The sequence below is a fragment of the Pinus tabuliformis genome, chromosome 2_1 (assembly GCF_031772625.1).
Source record: "Pinus tabuliformis cultivar Carrire ecotype Pingquan chromosome 2_1, CPIR1, whole genome shotgun sequence".
Classification (NCBI taxonomy): domain Eukaryota; kingdom Viridiplantae; phylum Streptophyta; class Pinopsida; order Pinales; family Pinaceae; genus Pinus; species Pinus tabuliformis.
Genome location: NC_142299.1, coordinates 214,907,874 through 214,932,387, shown reverse-complemented (window position 1 = coordinate 214,932,387; position 24,514 = coordinate 214,907,874). Strand labels below are relative to the sequence as shown.

Below are 24,514 nucleotides of genomic sequence, written 5' to 3'. Positions count from 1 at the left end.
TCCCTTCCTCACCTCCAACAAAGCATAAATCACCCAATGTACTAATCTCAATCTCAAACCAACAGCAATTCTCTGCAAAGTACAAAATTCCAGCCTCTGGATCTCTGGGATGAGGGATCCATATATAGATGTAAGCAGAGAGGATGATTCAGCTTATTTTTTGACTTGTGGCCTCTCTCTTTCAGTTCTTGCTTCCACTTGGAGACTGAGAGCCTCTTACTCATCACTGGTCGAATTCAGTGAGGCAAGTGTCATTGGAGAAGATTCTGGAAGCTTCCATTGTCTCTCCACCTCGTTGAATGACTCTGCCACTTGTCATTTCCCGCTCAACGCACCTGGGTAGTGCATTCAAGTGCGTTGCAACGCACCTGGCTAGTGTACTGGGGTGCTTTGCAACGCAGGCAGCTAGTGGAGCACTTGAATTGATCCCGATTTGACTGTTTCTGAGTAGTTTTTGGTGGAGAACTTCTGGGAGAAGCTGTCATTGGTTGACCTTGTTCCTTTAGGGGCAGGAACAACACTTTTAGGGACTTTGGATCCCTTGGATTATGGACATTTCATGCTTAGAGCTGTAAGGCACGAAAATGTCTATAACACCATAGTCTCTCTAGCATCATGCATCAACCTCTCAGCTTCTTTGGTTCATTTTGTTCCTTCTCTGAATGTTTCTACTTCAGTGGATGTCTCCATTCTCTTCTCCTCAACTTGTGGTTGCTCCACAACTTCCTGAGGTTCCTCTTTTAGAGCCAAAACCTCCTAATCTGGTTGCAACTGAAGTTCCCTCTCAAGATAACATCTCATTTCCTTCTCCTCATCAAACTTCGCATCCCTTCGAACAACTGTCATCTTTAGGGATGGTAAGTATACATGGTAGTTTTGAGGAGTTTTTGTGTAACCTACAAATACCCCCAACTCAGTTGTTGGCTCAAGCTTCTTCTTGGAGTCTTTGGAGACATGGAAGTAAATAGATGCTCCAAAGATCCTGAAGTGAGACACATCCAACTTTCTCCCCGAGAAAGCCTCCTCCAGTGTAATCATTCCTAGAATCTAATGAGGACTCTGGTTCTGCAAGTATACTGTTGTGTTACATGCCTCTACCCACAAATGCAGTGGTAGGCCTTGGTCATGAAACATCGCCCTCGCTGCTCCCACAACACTACGGTTCTTCCTCTTAGCCACCCCATTCTGCTATGGGTTGTGGGGTGTTGTCAACTCTCGTCAAATGCCTTCTTTTGCACAATTTTTTTTTAAACTCATTCAATACATAATCACCTCCATCATCGATCCTGAGAGCCTTCACCTTCTTGTTAGTTTCCTTCTCTACTAGTGATTTGAATTCTAGAAACTTGGAGAATGTCTCATCCTTCTTCCGCATGAAGAAGATCCATCACTTTCGTGAGAAGTCATCTACAAAGATAACATAGTATATGTCCCTGGCAATGGAGGCTGTTGAGAAAGGTCCATAGACATTAGAGTGGATCCTTTCAAGGATTACATGTACTTTGTTGTCCCGATCATGGAATGAGGATTTTGTGTACTTCCCTAAGGTACACCCTTTGCATGTATCTTGTTGATAAAGTGATCCTCTTGGGAGGCCTATGGTTATCTACTACATAATCTTCAGGATGCCATGATGAAAATGGCCAAGTATTCTATGCCATAGTTCACCGACATCGTGGATCTGCACCTTCTTTGCCTTCATGCTTAATTCAACACATTCTTCTACATCTAGCTTATACAGGTTCTTCACACAAACCCGGATCCACTTCACTTATCCTGTGGATATGTGTCTTAGGAGAGCTTTCCCTTTGCTCAAGATCACATCGTAACCACGGTCTTTCAACATAGAAACTAAAATGATATTTTTCTTTAGGCCCGGATGGTAGCCTGGGTGCAGGCAATATGGACAACCCCGCTAATCTGTCTACAATTTCTTCAATATCTCACTGAATTCTTCTTTCTCTTTCTACAGGTCTATCAGTCATCTGTTATTAGCTGGACTGCTTCATGGGTTTTTCCTCAATCACCCCAATCCTTGTTACTATTCACAATTGATAACCAGAGCCTATGTTTCTATCGGAACTGTAATTCCAAAGGAATTACCCAAAAACACTATCGACGCTTTAACATTGTCGCGGTTCTCAAATAGTCTTGGTGTAATTTCCAAAGGAATTACACTATCGGCGCTCTTTTCCAAAGACTTTGTGTTGACCGCAAATAAAACCATCGGCGGTTTATAGTCGGGCTTTCCAACACTACTTCTTCCGATGTGATAACACATGCTCTCGAAAATCGCTATCGCAACCTCCAATGCACCTATACTTAGTTCCTTCCGCTTCGAGTTTGTGATGCAATCATCCTTGTGGACTCGACAGCCCTTTCAGACCTTTTCTATAATGTTTCGGGTCTGAGCTTATCGGGGTTTCGGACTTCGGCAGTTCCACAACCCTTTCCACTCCTCTTACGGTTATGCGATGCGATAAAGGTTTGGACCCGATACGGGTATGAACCAGAATCAATAAAATTTTAGATCCAGAGCTACGTCCAGACTAAGGGTTTTCACGAATTCTCTGTGTAAAACAGAGTTTGGCTGCGGAACTCTACACAATGATTGAAGAAGCTAGCGCTCGCCAATATGAAGGAAAACTACCCAACAGGCCTACGCTTAAGTATTAATTGGAAAACAACAATTGAATCACTATTAATAAATGTGGAAAACAATAGAACCAGAACTAATACCTGCATAAAATACCAATTAACAGAGAGTCATTAATTCTGATGAACAGAGAGAGATTTTTTCAATTGATAATGCTTCCGGCGCTATCTTATGAGAGTCCCGTTGTTTCTTATTATAAATAATAGATAAGCCCTCTTGACCATTATCCTTTACAAAATAATGCTTTTACATAGAGTGATTTAAAGCGTAAATCTTTGTTACAGGTTATCCATAAGTGATTATTTTAGCATGATTTATTCTTAATTCTATTCTTATTCTAACTAGGAAAGCATGGAAATTGCTGGCCAAAGGACCCCACTCCGTTGCCTGTAGATTTCTTTGGATTTTTAGAATAAGTTTGAATATTTTCCTTCTAAGTCACATGCTCCTGCATCACTAGAACATACATGACTCGCGTTTGAGAGGGGAGTTAGCCTCCCTCTTAAAAGTAACTATACCAATACTGGTCGTGCTATACCTCCCATCATCTCCCATCTTAATGTGCATCTGGATGTCTTTCTCCTATAGGTCACGAAAAAATTCTTTATTTCTTGTCATATGGAATGAGGGATCACTATCCAAGCACCATACAATACCCATCATTCTGCTCAATGTGCATGGAATGAGGGTGAAATCAAGCTTGAACTGTGAAGCCAAGGCTTCACTTGCTGCTCCTCCTAAGGTATTCTTGCTTATCTTCTTATGTGGACACTTCATGGCACAATGCCTGGATTCATCACAATTGAATCATTTAATTTTGGACAAGTCCTTCTTCTTGCCCCCTTGACTGTACTGTGGTTTGGATTGGGATTTCTTCCCTTTCCCCTTCTTTTCCTTTCCATCCAAGGCACAATTCTCCTCATCCTCACACTTGGATGAGGTCCCATATCTGGTGTTCTGCCTTATCTCCTCCTGTACCAAATCGGACCATAAGCATTCCTAGTTTGGTAGTTTCTCCCTCCCATTCACTAGATCTTGGTAGTTGTGCCAGCCCTTGGGAATTCCTAGAAGGGCTAGGCTCATGAGATCATAATCGATAATAGTAACCCCAACTCCTCCAAGTTCATCACGACATTGTGTGAACCTGCTTAGGTACTGCTGAATATAATCATTCTTCTTCATCTTGATATTTTGAAGCTTATCTTTGAGTTCCAATTTCCTATGGTCGTTGTTGTTTTGGAATAAATATGTCAGTGCTTTCCACATTGCATACGAAGTTTTTTTCCCATGGAGATTGGAAACAATATGGTCCTTTACACCCTCCAATATGATTCTCCTTACCTTGGCTACACACTTCCTCCATTCTGTTAGATCCTTGATGTTAGATGATCCTGGTTTTGGAATGTCAATCTCGACAAATTCCTTCAAACCATTGTCCTCCAGTACCGCCTCCATGCGGTCCTTCCAAGCAGCAAAGTTCAAGCTACCCTCAAGGGCATACTTAAGCCTTAGACCATAGAACACAATCCTACTAGCTCTGAATAATTGATCCTGCAAATTTGATCCTCCTGCAATAACAACTTCGAATTATTTTCTCTACTATGAATCTTGCTCTGCTACCATGTAGAAATTTAATGTGTAGATATGAAACTACTCATGTAATTTACTAAAACATAAGACTCAAATATACTCTACTCATATGCGAATTCAATTCACGATCGTGAGCACAAATCATAAACATGCATCAAGATTAAACACACATACACATAGATTTATCTAGGGGAAATGATCAAAACCCCTTCCTATATGTATTGCATTAATCAAATAATAGAGATGAAACACAATGCTTGCTCAAGCGTGAGCAACCTATGGAGTGTATAGTCTATCCTTCTTCCTGACTCACTAACTCTAACCAGTACTTAGCCAATTTTCCAGTCCTTCAAGCTCCTATTTCCTTACATTGTTCTTTGAGGAATTAGGCCCCTATTTCATAGGAATTTTCCTCCAAGGAATTGCGCAGTTCATCTAGGTTCATCCTCTGACTATATGCACCACCTGTACACCTCAGAATAGTCTACAACTGATAGTACACTGCCTTGGAATCTCCATCTCAACTGGGTAACTCGAATTCTTTACATGCAACAACTATTTTGGGTTGATTGATAAGTTAACTGGTTGATAACTGAGTTGTGACTAAAGTCACACCCCACTACTAGACCCTCCACTAGTTCCTATAATAGTTGGAACTAGTTTAACTGACAATAACTCAATTCAATTGATTTAGGTTGCTAGAACTTAACAATCACTCATACTGAACTGAACACAATTATTACAACTCGAATTATTTAAGCTAACTGGGTGACACAAGACATGTCACTGAAGTTAACTCATCAAAGTTGTCTTCTCAAAAGGAAATTCGAAATTTTCTCTCTAGTTTCACCAAGGCAAGTCAAACTGATATTTTCTTGCTGCATTTTAAACGTTAAGAGCCATGGTATGTATGTCCAACAAAGAAGGTTCCAAGGTTGAGTACTACTTACTAAAGTTACAACACTCCTCGAGAGGCCTCCAAATCTCGAATACTACTTCCTAATCCACGTGTACCTATGGGCACACCATATCTACATGATCATTCCCAATACAAGTGATCTCAAGTAAAGTAGAAGCCTTTATGCAAGCAACCATGTTTCCATGTGCCATATAGGGCTAACCATCCGTCAATTTCCAACACTTCTCCTCAAAGTTGAATCATCCTCAAAGGAAAAAATCAAATTTCCATGTGCATCGTAAAGAATATTGTCATGCCCACTAGGTCTCTAACGATCCATGGAAGTGCACCACATAACCATGAAAATGGGGTTTGACAATCCATGAGTAAATTAACTCCAATTTGTATGTACATCATAGTACAACCAAGAGTAATCAACACACCATTCACCATGTATCACATTAAGTGTTGTTATTTTGATTCATAACTTTATTACAATGTCACCTCAGCCTTAAGGTTTCTCAAATGTATTTCCTATGAAATTTCATCCTTATGGCTGAATTTGAATTTTAAATTATAGCAACAAGTAATACACTTCTCTTCAACCCAATTGATTGTTGAAGAATGTAACTAGTGTCGGTCTTCATAATTATATTTGAGTCATGTATTTATGAAAATAAAGAATATTTATAAAATGATTTTTTTATTTTTTTATTGACTTATTAAAGCATGGGTTTCATGCTTGGGTCAATGGTCAATAGGTCAAAGCACCCATTGAGTGCTCTAGGATTTTTGTTACATCAAAGTCAAATTTATTACATAAGAAACCCTTCTTGGGGTCGTGGTGTCAAAGAAATAAATTTATTTTGTCATGTCAAACCCTCCATCCATCAAGTTGGCCTCAAGCTCTTCTAAATTGGTTCTAACTTCACCTTCTACAAATCGTCTTCTCCTATTATTCATGTTGGCTCAATATATAGGCAGAAACAACTATATATACCCAAGTGAATTCGACACAATGTAGAAGCTATCGAGGAGTTTGGATGGATTATATAGAACAAAGGTTTTGTGTCTCAGAGATGGAGTCTAGGGCTTATGACAAAACCCTAGAAAGAAGTTAAATTCTAGTATGAATAGATATATGAATTATGAACCCAACTAGGTTTAGGTATATGGTGTCTAAAGTTTGAATGCTTTGACGCTTCCATTGTAATTGACTTCATGCTTATGTATATTTGTATTTGGTTATACTTTCTATTAAAGTTTTTTTAGGTACATGGTCTTCAAAATGTTCGTAATTGAAGATGATAACAATGATCAGCATGATGATGATCAAGATGAACTTGATGCCATGAGAAAGAATGAAGCCTCGAAAAATTGAAGTATATTCGATACTATTGTTCTCCCTAAGTTGAGAGGGAGCATGGTTAGAAGAAAAGGGTACATCTCCCCAGTTGAGAGGGAGGGCATATTATGACAGTTGTGATAAATACCTTGAAGAAAGTATGAAATCATAGACTGAATGGAAGCACTATAGATGGATTTTCAGGCAAAAGATTTGATAAAGTACTGAGGCCATATTTGGTGCTACTGAAGAAATTAAAGAAAGCTTTTGACATAGTTGATGATATTGTGAGTAGCATCAGAATGATTAAGGGCCCTGAAGGTTTGTGTTTACTTGTATATATACTTGAAGGTTTATTACTAATTGGGGTTGTGATTGTGCAAGATCTCTCTGTAAAAGGATTGAACATTTGAAGCATGCTTACACTAGTGGATATATATAATTTAAGGAGAGCTGAGGCATTGTGTGTAATACAAAATGCTTGGGAGGACATCTGGCCAACCTATGTGTTGATGTCTAGATCTCGAAGTAGGGAGGGTGGCATTGGTCATGGAGATCTGACCTTGGATACACACCTAAATCTCATTGGTGATAGAGCTTAAAAGCCTTTTGGTACCTAGAGTGGCTAAAGCTTGAGTTCACCTCAGTCCCACTCGATTAGACTACCCTGGTCAAGTATATAATCTGTAGCACTACATGTGCTAGAACTTTTCGTAGTTCATATCACTTTGAGATCTTCCATGTACCTATATGTGTATGTAATTATGAATACTTCACTAGTTAAGAAGGTGTTGAAGAATGTAATTAGTGTCAGTCTTCATAATTATATTTGAGTCATGTATTTATGAAAAGAAAGAAAAGAAAGATTATTTATAAAAGGGAAAAAAATTATTGACTTATTAAAGCATGGGTTTCATGCTTGGGTCAACGGTCAATAGGTCAAAGCACCCATTGAGTGCTCTAGGATTTTTGTTAAGTCAAAGTCAAATTTATTATGTAATAAACCCTTCTTGGGGTCATGGGGTCAAAGAAAGAAATTTATTTTCTCATGTCAAACCCTCCATCCATCAATTCAGCCTCAAGCTTTTCTAAATTGGTTCCAACTTCACCTTCTACAAGTCAAATTCTCTTATTATTCATGTCGGCTCAATATATAGGCATAAACAACTATATATTCCCAAGTGAACTTGACCCAATATAGAAGTTGTCAAGGAATTCATATGGATTATAGACAGCGAAGTTAAGTGCATTACAAGACAACGAAGTTTGGGTTATCAATATAATTCAAATCATATATAAGACAACAAAGTACTAGGTGACTACAGGATTGAAGCATCATGTTATTACATGACTGAAGCTTCGTGTAACTACAAGACTAAAATTTTATGTGACTACAAGACGAAAGTATTAGACGATTACGGGATTGAAGTTCTCTATGATCATAGGATTGGAATTCTATATGAATGCAGGAAGCCAAATTTACATAAGTGTTAAAGAAGGATGAGCATATTGATGTACTACTTATGAAGATATGGAAGAGTAGATGTGTGATCTCTGAATAAGGCTAGCTTGATGGATGGAAGGTGTTCTTGGTATAGGCAATAAGAATCATGGTCATCTCAACTTGATTTGAATCTACTATTGGAAGAGTTTGACCGGGTTTTCCCTTTCCTAGGGGTTTTACCTTGGCTGAGTGCCTACATCTGGTGTTCCTCTTTTGTGTCTGTGATCTTCATTTATTTTAGGCATTTGTCTTGATGATGGAAAGAACACTAATAAAATAATATCACAATAAATTGTCAATCTAAAGAGAAATCATTTAATAAACCCTAACCTGATCACTGCCCTAGATTTCTCAACATCGATAAAGCATCACAAGGAAATAAGTCCCAATGAACTATACTTCAATACCATAAAGTTTCGGCCCTTCGAGCACACTTCCCAAGCTAATTACAAATATGAAAATGACTTGTTATAACATATAAGTACTATGGTAAATATATCTCTTTATCTTCTGGTTGCTTGTTTAATCACTTAATAAAAATCAACTCTATGTTATGTCAAATAACATACATAACTAACATTAGAAACAACTTGAATGATAATAGGCATTAGAGTTAAAATATAGAAATATATAATGTTTAGACCACCAGAGCACTTGACACGCAAACATACACACATATAAAAGATAAAGTACAAGTAAATATTGCAACTTATCACAAGGCCCGTACTAGTCAAGCTCTTCAAGCCCTAGCCAGGGAAACCATAAGAAAACCACAATCACCAACTCATTTTAGTTAGTAATCACTCCCAACCAAAGATAGTCACTCCACCAAAATCCCTCAACAAGCTAGCATACATATTGAATGGTCCTTCTTGACACCTCCACTTACATGCCAAAAGTGTGAAAGATTGTTTCCCTCTATCTTCTCCACAACAAGCAAACAAAGCTGAAGGATATCCTTCCCTTGAATTTCTTCCAAGAACGTTAATTCTTAAGATAAAAATAGAAAATACAAATGAAGCAAAGTATAAATGAAGCAAAAAGCCTAAGGGTATCCTTCCCTTGAATTTATTCCAAGAACGTTAATGCTTCAGATAAAAATAGCAAATAAAAATGAAGCAAAGTACAAAGAAACTAGTTTGCTCTAGCTCTCACATATTTGATCCAAGTATGTGATTACATGAATAAGAAATAATGAATATGATGGAAACACTCTCTCTTCCCTTTATTTGTGGACCCAATTCACTACAAGCGAACTAATCTTACACAAGATAATAATACGTATGGAGTGTTACAACACTAGGTGATACTTCTCAAACACAAAGGCATTCACATCAAAAAAGCAATACTCCAAGGCCAAATGTTCCTTAAGAAGGGTCCAGTGCTCCACCTCCAAAGCTTCCAAATATCCAATGCTACCTCCTGAGCCATGTACACTTCTAGGGACACCACACCTACATGATCACTTTTCAACTTAAGCATATTCAAGTCAAGTAGGAACCTCTATGATAGTGACTTGTGCCATCTAGGTATCAACACCTTCCACCTCTAAAGTGAATCTTCCTCCAATCTAGCAACCATATCTCCATATTTTCATCATTAATAATGTTATTATGCCCATTAGGTCTCTAATGCTCCATGGACATGTTCCACATAGGCATCAAGATAGGCTCTAATAATCCACAATAATGTGTATGTCCATCATAATACAACCAAGGTAATCAAGAAATCATGTACTCCACATCAGATGAAGTGTTCTCAACGAGGAAAATGTTTTCACTAGCACCAATAGGATTTCTTTTCAACTCAACAAAAATTACCATATGCAAATCTAAATCAAATCCAGTCTTGGAATGGACCATTAGCTCCTAGAAAGAGATTTTTCTCCAAACATAAGGATCCTACATGAAGGCATCACAACTCACCTCCTCAAAACAACTAGAAGGCTTAAAAATGGAAGAAGCTACAGTAATATTGTTAGCATATCTCTTAGGAGGTATACTCACCCACATTGAATATCAGGGCACTCTTACATGCTCTGATGAATCTTGTAACATTTGAGTAATCTATCTTGGATTTATGTTTGTTGGAATAGATGAATATATATCCACAATCTCACCTCATCCTCACTAGGAGTTGATTCTTATCTACCTCTATATGAGTCTATGAGACAAAAACTTTCTCATTGTTGGAGTATTGTTTTGGGGTGCAAATTTTGGGAATTGCAGAGAGGAGCATCAGGCAGGAGGGTACCTTGCAAGAGGATCAACCAAGGAATAACACACAAAAATGTGGATGATAAGGAAATCCATTGGGATAATTTTGTATGTAATAACCTATAGTAACGCTTACTACCCCATAGTAATGTCTACTTGCCCGTAGTAAAAATGGGTTTTTTGTCGGCTTGGGTCCACATGTAAAACTATAAATAAATAAAGCATGAGGTGTAAAGGACATCTTACGACAAACTTGTGATATGCTTTTGGTACACCTTAGTGTATCTAAGACATATAGTTTTTACACAGTAATGTTGATTTACTAGGATAGTGAGCTACAATGGATATGATTGTAATGGAGATTTCATAGTTATAATAAAAAAAGATTGAGTTTTTGCCTATTTCGTGTATTTGCATGTTATGTGATGCCTTGTCTATTTTTTCATGCTATGGTTACATTAAGTATAAGTGATGGGACTATTACACAAAATAGGTTTATAACTTTTTTCTTTTTCTAAATGGTAATAGGTAATAACATGTTGAATATGGTAATTCTAGTGTAAGGTCTCCATATCCTTCATCACTACATATCTGTTCAAGTTTCTATAGTCCCAAGGGTTGGTGTCTGAAGGGGTTTTTTGGAAAATTCACTTTAAATCTGAGTCTACCCATTGCGTGCCAATAAATGGTTCTATTTCCAAGATTAGGATTTGCGATTGATGGGGATGTGGAGACCTGCTAAGGAAGAGAGTGGGTGGAGACAAAGGAAGACGAGTTTACTGTAGAGCAGACCAAAAATTTGCAGATCAACCCTGAGAAATGGATGTAAGGGTATGTTTTTACATATTTTCATGAAATATTCTTTGCTAAGATTTTGATCATCTTGGTCGAATGGATACAAAGGTTGGTAGAAGAGAATGAAACTTAACGTCCTATGGTAACACACAGTTGGACTCTAGAACTGATCCAGAGGGTGAACGCTATAAATAACAAGCTTTCTAGTGTGTTGGAAGGATATATTGTTTATTTTGTTGTAGAGGGTACTCAGTCATACACCACAACTGAAATGGAATTCTTTAAAGGACCACAAGGAATATATTTGAGATTGTTGTTTACCTAGATAAAAATGTTATCATGTGACAAAGGAGTTATGTCATTGGAGTTTGACAACATGAGCAACTAAATTTATTGCATGCAATGGGGAGACTAGGGGCTAACTAAAGGATGGCCTCAGGGAACAAAGGCATGGGATGCAGTAAAGAAGAAGTAAAGTCTAGATGAGATAAGGATGTTGAGGCATCACATAGATAACAACATGGAAAAATTAAGAAGGGTAAGAGCACACACATTGACTCAAGAGGGAAGCACGATGGAAGAGGTTAGAGGAGTGTTATGCGGTGGAATGAGATTTAGACATAGAAGCGAGATAAGGAAGAAATCTACGTCAAAACCTGCACTTGACAGGGAAAACAATAAGGAAAGGCATGGAAAGATAGAGAAGGAAAAATTGTAGCAAAGGTTGGGAGTTTAACAACCAAGAAAAAGAAATTAGCGTGGACCATCGTCACTGTTGGACACCTAATCCACTAAGGGTTGGTGTGGAATGTGAACAGTCACCAGAGTCTAAGAGACCACTAGGTATATGAAAACCAAGGGTCACAAGGAAATGTATAAATATGTAAATCTTGTTAATAAAATGCAATTGACGTTTATCTTATTTGTTGCCTATTATTTTGGTGTGTTTTTAACATGGTATCAGAGTGGGCGTTCTCTTGCCTTGCTCCAATTTTAGCCACTATTTTCTTGTGGCCTTCCTCTGTGTGTTTGTTGTTGGACTTGAGGGTTGTCCAGACTCTTCCAAATTTGCATGAGTTAGTGCACAGGACCTAAATTTCACTCTCTCCCCCCACTAAATCCTAGTATGTACGTTGGGTTTCTTTGTGCATTGATTGAAGCTCGAGGTTTATATGCTAAGTTGTATTGGCATTGATTTGTTGTGCGTTATGTTGTAGCATTTTTTGGTTTTGGTAAGTTAGAATAAATTAGTCCAAAAAATGAAATTTTTTTTTTTTTTTTTTTTTTTTAACTGAAACGGTTATGGAATTTTATTGAATCTGGTGGAAAAGGAGAGGGGCTTTGCCGAGGCAGCCCTGCTTACAACTTGCTTGTGCTTCTAATACAGCTGCTAAAACAAACTATTATGGAGGAGTTTCTATGAAGCTATCCTCATTGATGAAGAGCCGCCCTCTGACCAGTGCGCTTCCTTTGTTTGCCATCAAGTCCGCTTCACTGTTGGAAGTTCTGAGAATATGATATAATTTGGTGGTTGTAAAGTATGAAAGAGTTCTTTTTAGTCTTTCCAGAGTTCTGTTGAGGCCTACATTTCGGAATAACTCTCCATCCCTCAACTTCTTTATTAGAATCTCCGAGTCTCCAAAGATCTGGATATCCTTGACCCCTTTTGCTCTGGCAATTTGGCAGGCTTTAAGGAGGCTGAGAAGTTCTGCTTGATTGTTGGTCTTCACGCCGAGGCCCCAGTAGAAAAAATCTCTGGAGCGCCCTTCAGGAGAGAAGATGATCCCACCGGCGCCCGAGGGGCCAGGGTTACCTTTAGAAGCCCCGTCAAAGAATATTGTATGAATGTTTTGAGCTCTCCACCACTTCTGGAATGTGTCATCTGCATCTCTTTTCTTCCAGGTTGGGTGCTCTAGATTAGGTGCAAAGAGAGTTTTCCTGTTTTGCAATGTAAGCTTTCCAATCCAACGCTTCTCAACCTGTTGTAGAGTTTCATCTTCTTTATAGTACTGTTGCTGCACCGTCTCTAGGAGAAGCGATCTAGCCTTGGCTGCTACCTGCAAAGAAGTTAACTGATGTTCCTTGAAAACCTTCTGATTGCGGGCCAACCAGATTTTCCAGCAGACGAACTTGGGCAGCGCATTCCAAATTTTATTCCAAATCGATTTTTGCTGTATGTGTCGAGGGTACCGGCGGCTCCATTCAGAAAAGAGATCCGGAATTGTTATGTGAGCCGGGGAGGTTATATGTAGATCATGCAGCGTATGTTCCCAAACTGCCTTTGCAAATTGACAGTCGATAAAAAGGTGTTGCACAGTCTCGGCGTGGCTTCTACAGAGGGCGCACCAATGAGGGCCGGCAAAACTTCTTTTTGCAAGGTTATCACCTGTTAGGATCTTATTATGGATCAGGGTCCAGACAAAAAAATTGATTTTCGGAAGCGCAGTGGGAGCCCATATGATTTTCCAAAGCGCTGGACTGTGCTTGCTGTTTCCTTTTATTTGATATGCTTTGTATCCTTCCGCAGCAGAGTAATCGCCAGAATGGCCCCAGCCCCATCGATCTGTCATTGCTCTGTGGATCGGGGCGATCTCTTCGAGTTGCTCCATGAAGATGTTCAGTTGATGCAGTAGATGGGCTGGTGGTGCAGGGATTGCCCAACCTGTCCAATCGCCTTGCTGGTCCCATTCAGATATGTCGAAGAGACTTGTCTTCCCGGAAGAGGTTAACCACTCTATTAAGCCTGCGATTTCTTCGTTATCCTTTATGGCATCTCGCCCCATTATCCTATCATTCCAGATGCTGGTTTTCTTGCCATTCCCCGGTATTCTGTAGATTTTACTATTGAAAATTTTGCTGCTCTTGAGACAGAGTTTCCACAAAAGAGTGCTGTTGGCTGTGTGGTCCAGTCGAAGGTTTCTTAGCTCACCGCTGGTAGTGTATTTTGAGCGAAGAGTGGCGCTGACAGGGTGACTTGGCTCTTTATACAATTTCCACAGGATCTTACTGCCTAGAGCAAGATTAACCAGGGAGGGATCTTTGATTTGGAGACCTCCTTCATCGAGAGGCTTCTTGACTGTTTCCCAGTTGACCAGGTGCAGTTTCTTGTCGTTGCCCCTGCCCCCTTGCCAGAGGAAATTCCTAAGAAGAGAAGAGATTTGGTCCATGATATTTCTGGGAGCAAGCAGAAATGCAGCTTGGTAAATTATTAAAGAGGAGAGCTGTGATTTGATTAAAACAACCTTACCTCCTTTTGTCAGCCAATGGCCTCCCCATTTCGAGATTTTGGCTTTGAATTTGCAGATTATGTCACTCCACAGCGATCTTTTGTTTATTCCTGAGATTATAGGGAGGCCGAGATATCTGATGCTCTCCCATTGAGAATGCCCTTTAAATCCAAGAGTGTTGGCTATGTTAATGAGTTCCTGGTGGTTTGTATTCCAGCTGTAGACTTCACTTTTGCTTTCATTTACCAATGCTCCTGAGACTTTGCAGTAGCTCCTAATGACCTTGCCACAGGCTTTTGCAATTCTGATTGAGGCACCCCCCAGAAGAATCGAATCATCTGCAAATAAAGCATGGTTTATGGGGCTTAATCTACTGGTGATTTTGAGGCCCGGGATGGAGCCTGACAGTCTTTCATCTTCGAGTTTTCTGCTCAATGCTTCTGCCATTATGATGTAAAGATAGGGAGAGAGAGGGCATCCCTGTCTGATGCCTCTCTTCGCTTTAAAGAAGTTTGCAGGTCTGCCATTTATGAGAGGAGCTATCCAAGGATTGTTCATGCAGGCTTTTAGAAGATTAACAAACTGAATGGAGAAGCCAAAGGACAGCAAGACTTTGCTGAGAAATTCTCTGTTAACTCTGTCGAACGCGTTTGCCATATCTAGCTTTATTAACATGCCTTTCTCCTTTCTCTGTTGGCTTGAGTGGATGGTCTCTTGAACTTGGATGACGTTGTCGAGGATGTGTCTACCCTTCACAAAACCTCCTTGTGATGTTGAGATGATTCTAGGGAGCAAGGGCTTCATTCTATTGGCCATCAGCTTTGCCAAGATCTTATAGGAAGCATTACATAAGGAAATTGGCCTGAATCTGGCAAAAGTTTCCGGGTTAGATTCCTTGGGGATCAGAGCTAAGTAGGTTGAGTTGGTACTACCACCTACTTTGGCTTTTGACATGAATCCCCTTACCATCCTTTGGAGGTCATATTTTATTATGTCCCAGCAGACTTTGTAGAAGTGGATGGAAAAGCCGTCCGGTCCGGGGGCCTTGTCAGAGTCCATGGACCAGATGGTATTGATAATTTCTTCCTCTGTGACAGGTTTACATAACTCTGCATTGTCCTCAGGCGAAATTAAGGAGGGTATGTGATTGAGAAATTTTGCTTCCTCCATTTCTTCACCTTGGTCATCCGAGCTGAAGAGATTCTGAAAGTGTTGTTCTGCAGCTTCTTTAACTTGTTGATTGCCCTTGCAGATTTGGCCCGTCATGGTCTTTATTTCTGTTATGTGATTCCTAGACAATCTTGCCCTGTACTGCCGGTGGAAAAAGGAGGTGTTGCGGTCCCCTCCTTTTAGCCACAGGCTCCTTGATTTTAGTCTCCAATATTCTTCCTCGTTTCTGAAAGATTTATAGGCTGCTCTCTGCGCTCTAATTTCCTTTTCCAAGAGGTTTTCATTAATAATTTTGTTTTCCATATTATTTTGCAGGGAATGCAGGTCCTGGACAGCTGCAACTCTTAGAGAGGTGGGATTGGGCGCTGGCTTCTTGATCCATTCTTTCAAAGCTTTTTTAGTGAGCTTCAGTTTTTGCTCCCAAACAAAGCTTGGGGATCCTGCAATGGGGGTGTTCCAGGATATTTTCACCGTGTCCATAAAGCCTTCTCTTTCAATCCACTGAGGAGAGAATCGAAAGGGAATGGGGCCCAAGTCTTCTTCGTCTTCTAGGCAGAGCTGAACTGGCTTGTGATCCGAGGACAATTTGGGCAGGATTTTTGATGATATGATTTTCTTGTTCATGAGGAGAGATTGTACTAGAAAACGATCAAGCCGGGCAGAGATGTGGTCTGCTCCAGATCTATTATTTGACCAGGTATATAAACCGTGTATTGGATTAATGTCATGTAGATCCCAAGTCTGAGCGATTTCCTCCACTACGCCCACCATAGGGTCCTTGTGATCAGTGCCTCCTCTTTTTTCTTTGGCTTTCAGGACAATATTGAGATCACCCGCGAGGATGATGTTGTTAGGGGCTTCCTGTTCGAGGAAATCTGCCAAAGACTTCCAACAGTCTCTTTTTTCTGAATAGTTAACTGGAACATAAAGATTGACCAAAGAGATAGTTAACTTACTTGAAGTGTGGATGAGTTCTGTGTAGATCCAGTGCAAGGTCTCATGAGTGCTAATCAGCTGGTATAGGTCTCCATTCCAGAGCGTTGCCAGGCCTCCCGAGGTTCCCCGAGCGCTGACAGCTATGCCTGAATTCTTCTTCCATTTTGAGTTTCCGGTTTCTAGCAGGGCTTGTCCTGCTATCTTAGTCTCTTGGAGCATGAGGATATCTGCAGGTTCCGATTTTAGAAGGTCTTTTACTGCTTCGACTTTTGCGGGGCTCCCCAATCCTCTGCAATTCCAAGAGACTAATTTCATTATTTACCTATGCTTGGGGTGGAACCGCCCTTGGAAGTCCTGGGCCTGTTACTTCTCCCGATTGTCATTTCTATCGTGGATTGGCTCCCTTGGGTTTTGAACCTTTCTGCTTCTTCTTCTCTTTTTTCTTTACGGGATTTCCTTCCTGGTCTTTTTAAAGGCCTCTCATAGAGTTCTTCTTCTGAAGACTCAGAGCTTATAGCTGGCTTTTTCTTCGCCATGTCAGCATACGTGGGACTTGAAGGGCTGCCTTGGTTGGCTTCAATGTGGATTTCACCTCTTGCCTCTTTGCTATTTGATGGGGTTTCCTCAGGATTCTCATTAGCCTGAGCTTTGGTCGGCAGATCTGGTTGCGCCTCCTCAGATCCTTTTTCGTTGTCTCCCGTTTCTTGAGCTGGGGTATCATTGTTCCTGTCACTTGTTGGAGCGCTTTTTCCTGAGTTTTTCTTTGCTTGGACTGTTCTTTGGACTAATGTCCATTGTTCTCCATTCTGTTTCTCAACCTGTTCCTCTGCTTTCTTCTTACAGTTCTTGGCGAAATGGCCATAGCCATGACAGTGTCTGCATTTAAATGGGAGCTGTTCGTAATCAAGCTCTTGGATGTGAGACCAACCTGCCACCGTGAGCTTGATCGCTTCCGGCAATCCTTCTTCGAGATCCACTTCGACGCAGATGCGCGCACAAGAGTATTGATCTCTTCTTACTGCCTGATCTATATACTTGCCTAGAGCGTTCCCAATGGTCTGGAACGACTTTTGGTTCCAGCAGTGAAGGGGCAGATGGGGAAGTCTAACCCACACCGGTACCGCGGATGGAACATCTTGAGTGGGATCAAAATCTGGATTCCATTGATTTAGATAGAGTCCCTGCGGCCCCATGAAGTAGGGGCCGTTTCTGAATATTAGGCTTCTGTCTTCTGAGCATTCAAAGACAAAGACGAAGTACCCTTTGCCCACGAAGTAACTCTTCACTCCATTTTTTATGAGAGGTTGCCAGTTTCTTTGGGTCCAATCCTCCACAGATTTGGGAGAGGGCCATAGGCCTGTAAACTGGCCAATGAGGCCTTTTTCAGACAGATTCAGAGCGGCTTTGCAGGTATCCTCCTCTGGCAGGGCAACAGAAGGGATCGATTCCAACCTTTTAATGAATTTTTGCTGGGTCAGTGAAGGTTGCCGAAGAGATCCGTTCGCTATCAGATTCTTGAAAGCTGAAACTTCAGGGGGCGGATCCGGGGGGGGAGAAGGGCCCTCAGGGGCCTCCATCTGATTGCAGAGGGAGGGGGGGAGCTGTGCGCTGAGGCGCAGCAGCCAGCACAGGGCGGCGGGGTCAGAACCCTAGCTGCGGGCCGAGCTCTGAAGTCCGCAGGCGAGAAATAACATTACAAAAAAAATGAAAATATTTTTCAAAAACATGTTAAGCTAGGATATGGACAAAAAAAATACTGAATAAAATGTTAGGAAATATTTTGATAAATATCTTTATATCAAAGAAAATGTTAGAATAGATGTCCTAAAAAATGAAGGAAAAAATAAAATGTTAGGTTAGAGAGAGCAGCAAAAAGCAATAAACTCTGAAAGTGTTGCAAATCTAAATGCCACTACTTTTACTCTAATTCACTTTTGAAAATAATAGTTGTGTGTAGTTTGTTTAGATGCCACACTAGTTTATTTAATCCAATTATACAGTTTAATCATAATTGTATTTGTTTTAATTTGGTTGTCATAGGTAGAAAATAAAATTGGCTCAACAATTTAATCTGAGCTAATGGAGAGAATAAGGTATAAAGGTAGATTATTCATGAAAAGAAATATTGGGTTTCTAGCTTAAATCCACTCTGAAAAATAAGTAAAATATGTTAGGATAAGTAAAGGGTAGGTAGAAGAAAGGTTGCATAAATACAAGGTTGTTAAAGCATAAGCACATTTATCATGCTTGATCCAATGTTTCAGTGTACAGGAGCAGTTATGAAAGTGAAAAGATGTTCGCTAGCTAATTTGATTAACTTCCCCTCATTTCATTTCACCCCCCACTACATACTTACTAATTTCCCATTATCCCATCATTTCTTATGAAAATACCCTTTTCCCTTCATTTTCACCCTTGCCCTTTGGTTTCACACATTTTCCTAGCAAATTACCCTCCAAACTCATTCCCCTACCCAAAAAACCCCTTTTTGCTAGACATTTCCCTTTGAAAATCATTCCCCACTAATCTCCGCCCGATTTCCCTCTGTGCATCTCGACCGCGCGACAACCCTCTGATCACCAGCTTCAAAATCCAATGACCCACATCCATATTGCATGCTCTTCATGTCCGACAGTTAAAATCCTGAGAGCATGCGAGATTCGTGGTTTTTCTTGGGCCCCTTTCGGTTACGTGGCAACTTTACATGAACTTGTGCTCTCATGGAAAAACCGCCTGACTGCCAAAAGCAGTGCGATGAACCTTAATACCGCCTCCCCGTGTAGGCTGAAACCATCCACTGTTCACTTATCAAATTCTACGCCAAATTTTAAACGTGACCTGTTAAAAAGCCAAAGACCCTCATTTTCACTCTTTTCACCCGTTTGCACAGTGAAACCTGCCTAAGCGTTCCTTCGTCGCCCTGAGCATTTGCAACCTAATTTCACCGCTGTTTACCTCCCAAACATTCTTTGGATTCCGTCCACAGACTTTCCTGTTCCTTGAAACCAATATCACCTCCCTGCGAACCTGTGTTTTTATTGATAAATTGTTTTATTTTGCAAGTGATTAGAAGGCCAGAAGCTTGGATAAATAGTTTTGATACTAGTTCCAAAACCTGTTTACTCTAAGATTTGCAAAGAAATATACTCAAAAGGATTTATTTAAAAGGAAAATACCATTATATGCGGAGTAGAAGAAATCATTTACATAAAGGAAGTAACTGTTAAAACAGAGATAAACCAACAATGGCATATCACATTTTCACATGAAGTTGAACAGATCTTTAGTGAAATTCACTTTTACTAAAGACATAAATGTAGGATAAGAGTAAAAGATACCAGATGATGTGATTTACTGTGACTGGAAAAAGTAAAAGCAGGTGATAGAGCATTCATGGTAAAAGACTAAATAGAGGAGACATATAAAGAAATACAAGTCAAAGTGTATCAGATGAAAGGTCATAAGTAAATATGACATCCAGCGTGAAAATCAAACAACATTCAAATTTTGGAGGAACAGTTAGCCAACTTAAAAAAAATTCAGTTTTTTCAACGATAGTCACCAACAACATAACATCAAAATAGTGCCAGATCAACTAACAGTCTTTATTTTGATTTTATAATAATCTATTTTTGTAAAAACAGTTCAGGATATTTTCTTAGTTCTACTGCTGTATAAATAACTCTCTTCACAAGTTATTAAGGGTTGCACCCTTGAAGAAGCATTTCTAAACATTTGATGTACTTGACTTTTCTAGATCATTAATACAAAGCAAAGGATTCTGAATTATGTTTTACACAGTTTGTGTTTCCTGTAAGTTTTTCCAGTATTACTCATTATGTTTTTCTTCATATTCTTATGTCTTACAGAGATAACTAGGTAGGAATAATTGGGTTTCAATCTATTCCTATAAGCTTCTGAAGTGATAATCTATAAAGAGAATGAATTAATGGACTGTTTGTTTAATTAATTCCCTCTGAATCAATAAATCATCAACATCTTTTGTAAGCTTAAGCATATTCTCTTAAACCTTCTGAACATAGTTTAAAGGTTTTCATACTTATGATTATTTAATTTTCAATTTGAAAACTGTGATAATCATATTATTTCTCTGTTTCTGCTCGCCACCATACAAGCTATATCACTGTGTGAAATTTTATAGCAGCCCTCTGCTTTGATATTAATATTATTCACAAGGTTAGGCATTACAGTGTTACATTTGTTTCATACATTGGTCCTCCAAATTAAAACAAAACCCCCAAAACAATTATCTTAGATGCTCTAGCATGATAGCTAACCATTATCATCTCAAAGATACAACACGTTACTCTGCATTGAATTTCATGAAGTTATATGATGGTCGTTGCTACATTATAAAACAATTGTTTCTCTGCTAGTTTCACCTGTAAGAGTTGTCGTTACTCTACAACCAATTCTGCATTTTTGTCTGCCCAACAAACCCGCGTTTTGGTCAACACCATAATCATCATATCTATGAATGCACCTAAACCACTATATTTTTGGAAATTGTTCATGTCATTGTTTTGTGTGTGGTGAAATTCCATTTCTCCTAAGGAATACAAAGGCTCACGTTAACTGCAATAATGCTCATTATTAGAACCCCTGTGCTCGTGTACCGGTTCAAAATGTTTGCGAGATGGTATCGAATCGTTTGCAAATAGCTCCACGTTGTGACAGTTCTGAAAGAGAACATTTATATAGTTCCATGTTGCGGAAGTTATGCATTGAAGACATCAGAGCCTTATCTAAATTCTTACATTGAGGGGAATTCAGCTGATGTTATTTCATTATCTACTCTGGTACGTAGAGATAGCAATTCAATTCCATAAATAATTGAGCATTAATTGTGGTAAACCGACCCTACAGTGGCAACAAAACCTGACAAGCAAAATGGTAGCAGATAGTCAAGACATAAAACATTGAGGAGGTTAAGAAAAAATCAATGTTAAAGATGTTGCTCGAGAGTGAAGACATTGATGTTGGGATTCGTAAGGCTGTTTAAGAGGGGTGAGGCGTTGTTTGGTTTATGTTTATGTCAGCCTCTTCTTAGAATTATTACAAAATTCTTGGTGAAATCCCCGTTCCATGGTATCATAGCTTGAATACAACATTGAATGCATTGCTAGAGCGTTGAATATATTTCTCCTTGTGCTCAGGCATGTGCCAGGGTGTAATAGATCTAACCTGTAAATATATAATAAAGAAAATATACCAAGAAATAATAAGATCAATCTAATAATATAACATGAAAATGCTTCTTTATTGATCAAAACCCTTAAGGTAAGGGTAACACCATACAATCACTCCTTAAGGAAGGAGAACACTCCACAAGCCATATGCTTGCCAATACAATAATCCTTGACCCTCTCAATGGGGAGTCTCTAGCCTCTATATAGGGTTCATACATACAATACCATGGGTCATTACCATGTTTCTCTCAATACCATACATCCAATACCATGGGCTTATCACATTATTGCTAACTACTTGTGGTCCCTTACATGATGCATGTTAACCACTTTATTTATTAACTATGGCCCATCTCATTATTACATTATTCCCTTGGGTACCTCCCTCTGTACCCCATACTATCCCCCATAGGTATACTATAGATCCCACTTGTTATAGATCTGACCTACAAATATATGATAAAACAAATATACCCAAAAATAATAAGAGATGAATAGATGAACTCCAGATATTTTAATATAAAAACCCTTAAGGTAGGGCAACACCATACATTCACTCCTTAAGCAAGGAGAACACTCCACAAGCCATATGCTTGTCCATACAATATTCCTTGACACCTCTCAATAGGGAGTCTCTAGCCTCTATATAGGATTCATACATACAATACCATGGGTCATTACCATGGTTCTCTCAATACCATACATTTAATACCATGGGCTTATCACATTATTGCTAACTACTTGTGGTCCCTTACATGATGCAGGTTAACCACTTTATTTATTAACTATGGCCCATTCCATTATTAAATTATTCCCTTGGGTACCTCCCTCTGTACCCCATACTATCCCCCCTAGGTATACATATGTATGTATGAACATATATAGAGGCTAGAGACTCCCCATTGAGAGATGTCAAGGAATATTGTATGGACAAGCATATAGATTGTGGAGTGTTCTCCTTCCTTAAGGAGTGATTGTATGGTGTTGCCCTACCTCAAGGGTTTGATATTAATAAGAGATGTTTATCTATTTATCTCTTGTTATTTCTGGGTTTATTTTCTTTATCATATATTTGCAGGTAGATCTATTACATAGGGATTGTGAAATATGGGTAGTTGAACCTCCATCCAATATATGCATTGAAGCAATAGGTTTAGTTGAATTCTATCTATTGGTCTTACTGCCTAGTTCCCTTCCTCAAAATCACTCGACTGAGAAACCATTCCTTCTCTTATAGTTGGTCCTCACGAATCTTGTGGCAATTCTTGTAATTACCACTTGATAATTTGATGCTGAAGTAGTTGGACGACAATCCCTAATAACACATAAGCATGAGGCTGTAGATAAGGTTGTTGCAACAAAGTAGCAGAAACACTTACAAAATTTCGGGCGAAAGGTTTTCTAACAATACTTTTAGGATGAACTTACATTATTTTCTTATGTTCATGTTATAAAGGTTTTGTTTATTTGTCAAGGTGCTACAATGCATATTGCATTATTCTTTTTTCTCCTCAACGTCTAGAGTTCAAGACTCAAATCATCCTTCTATGTATATGATCTCTCTTTCCCATTGGGATGAGGATTGACTTGTCACCAGAATTGAAGTGCCACTTACAATTCTCCAATCTTCAAAGATTTCTCTCGAGCCCAAGAAACAACAACTTTGCATGTCATAACTTTGCCTGCAATAGAGCTCACCAATTTTATCAATCTGTCAAATAATTCTCTTGCTATGATGGATATTGCTTAATGTCTTTTCTATTACAGGTTGTGGCATTTTGAATATCTTAAATAATTTTAACATTGTAGACCATTGAGGTTGGGTATTTATTCATTTGAAGAGAGGATGCAAAACTTTGTTGAGGTCTTTATGTTGATTAGTATTTTTCGCTGAACAGATTTTATGTCACATTCTACTTCACCATGAAAGGAAGAGATCTATTTCAAATTTACTTGAGAACTTGAAGCAGACACTTTTATTTGTTGAGTTTGATTCTTAAGATTGAAAAATGGCCAAACTTGATGATTTATTAGAACTGTTGAATACTCTAATACATTCCACTATAGATGAGATGACTATAGATGAGATGATAAACATTATCAAGGACACTCTTTTTGACATTAGAATATATCTACAAAATGTACATAACAAGATAGAGTTTTTGCAGCTCTAATCACAACTACAACAAGATGAATTAAAGCAGAAGAATCATCATTCTGAACTTATTTTTGTTCAGAACAATCCTCTATTTATGTTGAAACAATCACCCATCAATAACCAATAGATGATCAAGTCTATAAAATTGAGGTTGTCCCCATCAAGTGCCAATTTCAGGAGTAGACTTGCATAATGATGTCTAAATTTAGGTTGCACTTCCCAAACCCATCATCAAGCCTTGTGAAGAAGTTGTCAACAATGGAAATAAAACAGGTCTTGGATATGATAAGGAGGTTTCTCTTCACACTCTAGACTACTCTAGGCCCATCCAATTTTATAGCAGTGAGTTTTTGCATGATAGTTCAGATTCACCTATTCCTGCTCCTCCTCCACAACAACAAATTTGCAGATGTCAACATTGTGGCCAAGTTGGGAATGTAAAAGATAACTTTTTGATCTTCATCTATGTGAGCATTGTGGTCAACACACTCATTCTTCAAACATATGCTTCGAAAACAAACCTCTCGCAAGAACAAAGATTCAGCTTGGATGGATCGCTTCTTAGCAATGGGCTTCAACAACCAAGAAGATATTTCGCTCATATCACAGGATTTGTTCTCAAGTATTGAAAAGACTTGTAGTTTGGATCCATTCATATTATCACCTTGTATCTGACAGGGGGGGAATTGATGGTCATCTACAAGTTTCAAAGATAAATCAAGCGAGCCTGAGCCACAACCTGAACTTGGTGCCTGAGCATACATCCAAAGACAACCATACCCATATTTAGAGTTATAGCTAGAGACAAA

General features: G+C 39.1%; 1 protein-coding gene across 1 annotated transcript; it reads right to left on the bottom strand.

The window, feature by feature from the left end:
• Positions 1-12,407: 12,407 nt before the first annotated feature.
• On the bottom strand, positions 12,408-17,914 carry LOC149199513 (uncharacterized). The gene is made up of 2 exons (XM_089400597.1): positions 16,815-17,914; positions 12,408-16,626 (listed from the first exon to the last, which is right to left on the bottom strand). Exons 1-2 carry the CDS (start codon positions 17,912-17,914, stop codon positions 12,408-12,410), a joined length of 5,319 nt encoding a protein of 1,772 aa, XP_089256723.1.
• Positions 17,915-24,514: the final 6,600 nt, after the last annotated feature.